Source organism: Denticeps clupeoides, chromosome 13 (assembly GCF_900700375.1).
Source record: "Denticeps clupeoides chromosome 13, fDenClu1.1, whole genome shotgun sequence".
Taxonomy (NCBI): domain Eukaryota; kingdom Metazoa; phylum Chordata; class Actinopteri; order Clupeiformes; family Denticipitidae; genus Denticeps; species Denticeps clupeoides.
This window is the reverse complement of record NC_041719.1, coordinates 10,461,554-10,468,001: the sequence shown is the minus strand read 5'-3', so window position 1 is coordinate 10,468,001 and position 6,448 is coordinate 10,461,554. Positions and strand designations below refer to the sequence as shown.

General features: G+C 42.6%; 1 protein-coding gene across 5 annotated transcripts; it reads left to right on the top strand.

Moving 5' to 3' along the window:
* The first annotated feature begins 299 nt into the window (after window positions 1-299).
* Window positions 300-5,643, top strand: ttc14 (tetratricopeptide repeat domain 14). Of its 5 annotated transcripts, none has more exons than XR_003751671.1 (13): window positions 300-718; window positions 851-1,009; window positions 1,085-1,209; window positions 1,285-1,484; window positions 1,611-1,695; window positions 1,785-1,914; window positions 1,997-2,143; window positions 2,250-2,321; window positions 2,402-2,521; window positions 2,631-2,753; window positions 2,919-3,036; window positions 3,798-3,887; window positions 4,499-4,635. XR_003751671.1 is itself a non-coding variant. In XM_029000537.1 (13 exons), exons 2-13 carry the CDS (start codon window positions 876-878, stop codon window positions 5,358-5,360), a joined length of 2,220 nt encoding a protein of 739 aa, XP_028856370.1. In that variant the 5' UTR covers window positions 301-718; window positions 851-875; the 3' UTR covers window positions 5,361-5,643. The 5 variants fall into 5 exon arrangements, 3 of the variants coding, with proteins under 3 accessions (XP_028856370.1, XP_028856369.1, XP_028856371.1); XM_029000537.1 differs by having other exon boundaries at window positions 301-718; window positions 1,088-1,209; window positions 3,781-3,887; window positions 4,499-5,643; XM_029000536.1 differs by having other exon boundaries at window positions 301-718; window positions 3,781-3,887; window positions 4,499-5,643.
* Window positions 5,644-6,448: the final 805 nt, after the last annotated feature.

Sequence of the window (6,448 nt, the reverse complement as noted above, 5' to 3'; positions counted from 1 at the left end):
TGGGATTTGTATATTCAGTAATCAGTATGATATTATTAATGGGATTATTAAAGGGGATTGGTGGTGGGATTTACAATGTTATATTGTCCATTTACCTGAAAACCTGTTATAATAATATGCTTATGTGATAATAAAACTGTGTTGTTTAGGTGCATCAACGGCATTTCTCTTTCGTGTGGCGCGTATGTGGACGCATATGGCGGTTTGAGATTAAGAGCATGGATTACGTGGATCGTTTGGAATTGGGATTCGGTGTCCGTCTCCGCCTCCCACTCCAGCCCGGTAGGTGGCGCTGACCGCTCGCTGAGCGCTTAACGTGGGAGCTAGTCAGGCGCTGCATGTGTTTTCGGGGTGAGGAACTCAACGTAGCATAATTCCGCATGCTTGCGTTATTTAGAAACCAGTCGTCCAAACATATTTAAAGATTACAGCGTATTTGCGTGCTTTGCGAGCGTCTGCCGTTTCAGCAGCCAATGGTTAGACTGCTGGTAACCGGATAGGCACCTAGCTAGGTTATTCCAGCAGCTAATATTGGGTCGTTTCTTATGTTCAGCGACGGCCTTGGTTCCCTTTTCCTGCTTATTTGCTAGTTAGTCTGTTTGGGGAACCGTAAAGGTGACGGCAAGCTTACTGCACACGTGCTAATATTAAAAACATCAACAGTAGTCGTCATCGGCAACGCCTCTGACAGCGTCGAAAAGGCGTGTTTGGTTTTAAGGTTAGTGTCTTATGCTCCTTTTCCGGATGGTTGTTTCGTATTAAAACAGCAACGTCATGCGTTTGATGAAACTGAATTTTTCCTTGTTTCACGTCTGTGCGAATTTGGCGTGATGACACTGTCATGTTACAGGACATGTAACAAAAGCTGATCGACGATGGACAGGGATCTGTTGAGGCAGTCGCTGTCATATCATGGACAGAGTTTGTTCAGCCTTTTGAGGTCTGAACAGATCGAAAACCCAGATTTCAACTCCATTGCTGCCGACCTGTCTAAGAGTGTCCCTCAGCGGTGAGTGGGAGACGCTGGCTAAAAGTTTTAAAAGTTTTGGGAAGTGTAAAATTTCTCATTTCTACTGCCCCCCAGAAGAGATGCACCAGGGGGAACATCCATAGTGGAACAATTTGTTGCAAGGAAAGCAGATCTGTTGTTCTCACCATCGTGGAAGTCCACTTCAATTGTGCAGTATGAATTGCAGGAAGAGACGAGTGGTAAAACCCCACTCTGCATTTTGACAAATGATTAATGGTGTGAAGAATGTTTTGCTGACTTTTCTATGTTTGCAGAGCCTTACGCCGTTATGCCCCCATTGGAACAGTTTATGGAAGTTCCTGAGCAGGAGAGGAAGGATCTTTTCTACAGGGACGTTGAGAGAGGAGATGTTATTATAGGACGGATCACCTCCATTCGAGAATTTGGATTCTTTGTCGCTCTTATCTGCACAGGGGGTGGATTGGAGAGAGATGTGGAGGACCTAGAGTTAACAGTATGATATATAACATTTTCATGATTTTTAGCAAAAATAAATAAAAAATTCATCCCCTCTCTCTCTGTAGCCTCATAGTCCGTGTTCCATTATGTCCTCTGTAATCTAGGTTTTTACCTCTTGCAGGCTCTGTGTCCTATTAGAGAAGTCCCCTCCACCAGGAGCCATGATGACCCCCTGTCTTATTACCAAATAGGGGATTTGATTCGAGGTAAACCACAGAAAATGCTCTCGCGCTCCATTTTTACTTGAGCACGTTGTAAGCACTCATTCATATACATTTTTTTTTTTTTTAAACAGCTGGAGTCAAGGATGTCGACCGTTATCAAGAAAAAATTACAATTTCACTACATTTGTCTTCTCTGTGTCCCAGCATGGGTAAAACTAAACTTGGCGTTATTAGCAAGGAGGATCTGCCACTTCATTACAGGTGAAAAGAGATTAAAATCTTCCTTCCAAGTTTTTGGGTTTTGACTGAGCAAGGATTCCATTCCAATTGTGTCTTTATCTAGCCGTGGGGCTAGTGATTGCTGCGAGTCATATGAGAAGATACTGGAAAGTTCCCTTGGTTTCTCCAATCCAACCAATGTGGATGTCCTTCTAGTAAAACTGGGCATTGATGAAACACTTTCCCCTTCACTGATGAGGGGGCTACAGAAGTAAATGTCTTTCTCTCTCACTCTTGTTATAATTAGAATTTTAACACAGATAATAGGTTACTGTGAAATACACCAGAAAATCTTTAGTTCATCCTCTGATTTGCAGGAAACATTTTCTTGAAGAAGACTTTGCTGACAACATTCGAAAAAAGCAGTCAGCATCCTGGGCCTTGAAGTGGTCTGTGAAATATATGTCCATTCACGTTAAAACAAATGAAACGCCTGTACAAATGTGAATTTCTAACGTTGCTGTTTCAGCGTCAAAACTGGCGTGGACCATTTCAAAGCGGGCCGGCACGTCGAAGCAATGAATGAGTACAATAAGGCCCTGGAGATTGACACGAACAATGTGGAAGCGCTCGTGGCCCGTGGTGCACTGTATGTACCACCTTATCTTCATACAGCGGCACATTTCACTGGTCATTTGTGAATGTGGGAATACATGTTGGTGAAAATGTATAAATGACTTCCTGACATTTGTCCCTAGGTATGCAACCAAAGGTAGTCTTGTGAAAGCAATCGATGACTTTGAACTTGCCCTGGAAACCTGTCCCAGCCACAGAAATGCAAAGAAATATCTCTGCCAGACCCTGGTGGAGCGGGGTGGCCAGTAAGTAGTCTCTGATTCAGCAGTTAGTCTTATTCTTTCGACTGGGTTCAGAGTTTGCCACTTTTCCCCCACTTGTCTGCAATGAAAGGTTTACTAAATAGATTTAAAATTGAGTGGCAAATTTCTACCCTGACTTCGCTGAAGACCGTTGTTGCTGCGTCTTAGGCTAGAAGAAGAGAAGAAACTTGTGACTGCGGAGGGGCTGTACAAAAAGGCCCTCACTCTCGACGACAGCTTCCGGGAGGCTGAGGACGCATTGAGGAAACTGCAGATGCATATTCAGGTGAGCTGGACCATGTCAAGAACTGTCAGAAAGGGTTTATGTGATGTGTGGTTTTTAATGGTTCATGTGATAAGTTCATCAAATAGTGGTCAGAATATCACCCGATAGCTGGGGTTCCCATCCATGTACACAGTTACTGCCCGCAGACTCATATACTGATATATTAAAAAAATAATCGGCAGGTAGCTTTACGTTCTACAGTACCTCGTGAGATTCACGATATTACATGACAGTGCAGGCTGAAGCTTCCTGATTAGCATGTTCATTTTGGTAAACCTATTTTTAACATTCTGTTGAATTTTATTTGGACTCCTGGCTTCCTTTAATTATTCGTGTATATGCATTTTCCTCAAAAGAGGATATGAATCAAGTCTCATGTTAAAAGAATGCCTATTAAGTCCATGCGTGGATTGTAATACTGATTATTTGTTTGTGTGTTTGTCCATGTGCCACTTTGATCTGGGATTGTGACCATGCCTGGCCAACATGATTGCCACCTCTGGAAAACCGTTTTTGACCTTGCTGGATTGTAACGGTTTGATTCTGAACCTGGGCTCCGCTGTGGTAACTGTCTTTTTCCTGTTTGTGCATAATTATAACATCGAAATGGATCGTAATGGTGATCGTTGCATGCTCTGAATACTTTAATATGACCTGACTGATTGTAAACATTGCATTTTTTTGAATGTATAACCATTTTTCAACTTGATTGGGAATTTACGTTAATAATTGACTACTTTAAAGAAAACACTTAAACTCAGAGAACAAGAAATGGCGAAGGAGCAGGAAAAGGCTAAGACTGTGGAGACAAGTGCAGAAAAATTGCGTAAGATCTTAAAAGAGGAGAAAAGGTAAATCCATGTTGTTTTGAATGTGACCAGGCTGTAGTATTATCATACATAAGTAAGCACACCAGCACACATTATTTTTATTTTTATTAAGAAGGAGCAGTTTTGGGGACAGAACATACCAACAAGTATTTGATAGAAGCTATGCTATTTTGAACTTTATCTGTAGAAAGGTGTCAAACAAACACTGATTTTATGACTCATTTCTTTTGTGATTATACATATGAATACATATGATGTTGCAGAAATAATGATGATTCCAAATACATTCTTTTGTAATTAGAGTTTGATCAACCCTAATTCCATGGTGCAGTGGTTGCCTAGGGGGTAAGAAAGCAGACTCATAACTGAAGGCTTCACGAATTCAAATCCTGAACCACCAAGGTGCCACTGAGCAAAGCACCGTCCCCACACACTGCTCCCCGGGCGACTTACAGGGATGCCCACTGCTCACCAAGGCTGATGCAGACTTAAATGCAGAGGACACATTTAGTTGTGTGCACCGTGTGCTGTGCTTGCTGTGTATCAGAATTCACTTTGGTTTTATTACAATATTTTCAGCATTGAAAATGTTCAGAACTCATGAACTGTTGCATGTTGTTTTTAATCATTAGGATGAAACGAAAAAGGAGGAGGTCCTCATCCTCTTCGTCATCATCTAGTTCATCCGATGCCACTTCTTCTTCTTCCAGTCGTCAGAAATCGAAAAAGAAAAAGCACAAACGGAGGCACTCCTCTCACAGCCACAAGAAACGCCAGCGGAGAGTGTCCTCCCATGGCTACAGGTCTGATGAGGAGGATGCGGAGGAGAGCTACCCTGCTCCAGCCAACACCTCCGCCTCCTTCATCAACCAGAAGCATGCTGTTGCCCAGCTCTTTGAGGATGAGCGTTCGCAGGGCATGAGTAAAAGCTCCGGCTCCTTCTGTGCCTCGTCTGCAGCCGAGGTACTGGAGGACAGTAGAGGTAGGTTTGAGGATGACCCTTTTGAATGCAGCCCATGTCCCGCTGAGCCCGGCAAAGCGAAAGACCGCCACGGTGATAAGTGCTTGGGGTCCAAACCCCTGGAGAGGGATGTGAACGGTAGGGAAAGAGTGGCCCACAGCGACCACAGGAAGTCAGACACGCCCCACATGGTCTGCAAAAAGCGAGTGAGTAGCACCTCCGAGAGCTCTGCGCACAGGAGGTACTCTTCCTCATCGGCAGGCTCCGAGTATTCACACAAGTCTGAGACGCAGTCCAGGGACATCCATTCACAGGGAATGTCCAGCCACAGATGGTCCGATGCAGATAAGAAGGAGAGTAGGGACTCCAGGCGGTCTGAAGGCAATGGCCACAGATCGTGCAATGACTACTCTCAAAAGAGCAGGAGATTCTCTGAAGGAGGACAGAAGAAAGAACTGCCAAGCAACCTGGTGGACATCTTCAGTCAGATTGCCCAGTTTGAAAAGGAGAAATCAACTAAACAGAAGAAATGAATGAAAGTGGCTTGTCATGCCACCAATAAGTCTTAATGGCCAAAGCTGTTTCAATCAAATTACTGTAGTTAGTGGCACGTGGTCCTTAAAAATAATTAGGTAAAACTCATTGCCTTAAATCATAACTGTGCTGGACTCTTTATTTTTCCATCTTTGTCAGCTGTGTACCAATATCGAGGAAGATTATTTGGGGGGGAAAAGTGCCAAGTTATAGTGTGTTGAATATTCAGTGTCATATTTACATATGTGTACATGCATATCAATAAAATACTACATGACCATGTTTCTTTCTGCCTTTATCACATTCTGACCCACAGCTTGATGTACGTATGGAGTTATATTTTGTTTCGTATGTGGTTTAACAATTTTTAAAAACTATATATTTTCAGAAATGTATGGAAATTTAAAAAACATTCTAATCAATGAGACAAATGCATCCATTGTGATTTAGGACTACTTATTATCTGAGCAGTACGTTTATAGTCAGTCGACCATTAGAGGGCAGTGCAGCATAATTCTCAATATGTCATACTCTAAACCAAAAACATTTTTTTGAGCAATAAAAGCAGGTTTAAAAAAAAAAAACACATCTTTGTGTTACTTAAGCTCAACCTTTTTCAGTCCTTGCATACTAGACTGTTTTGCTGTTAATAACTAATGAATGCATTTTTTGTATATTGCTAATCCTGTTTCATTATAGACTTAAATTACAATAATTTATTAATAGCCACATTTATAAAGCTTTAATGAAATAAAAGTAGTGACTTGAGGAGCATATCTGTTTTGCCCTGGTTTACAAAACCAGGGTCGCACAGTAACTGAAGGGAGAAATACAGTGCTCACGCATTGTTCAGAGCGAAGGGATTGGCACAAATTAAAATGGAATTTCACCTCGAGTCGGCATTGTTCTGGCCTCTGTGGATGGAGAGGTAAAATGCTTCTCTCCCCAGGGCCACTTTAGATGCTGGAGATGCTACACGTGGCAATGAACCCGGGTTCATCTCCTCACAGGAGCAAACAAAGGGCCTTTCAGAGCATCACATCAGAGCGGGACATTCACTGCCGCATGGCCCCCATAATGTGTGTCA

What these genes read in the sequence shown, in the direction of transcription:
- ttc14 (XM_029000536.1), top strand. Translation starts at nt 876, where the DNA reads ATGGACAGGGATCTGTTGAGGCAGTCGCTGTCATATCATGGACAGAGT. An exon ending in TCTAAGAGTGTCCCTCAGCG is followed by an intron (nt 1,010 to 1,084) that starts GTGAGTGGGAGA and finishes ACTGCCCCCCAG; the next exon opens with AAGAGATGCACCAGGGGGAA. An exon ending in GCATCCTGGGCCTTGAAGTG is followed by an intron (nt 2,322 to 2,401) that starts GTCTGTGAAATA and finishes TTGCTGTTTCAG; the next exon opens with CGTCAAAACTGGCGTGGACC.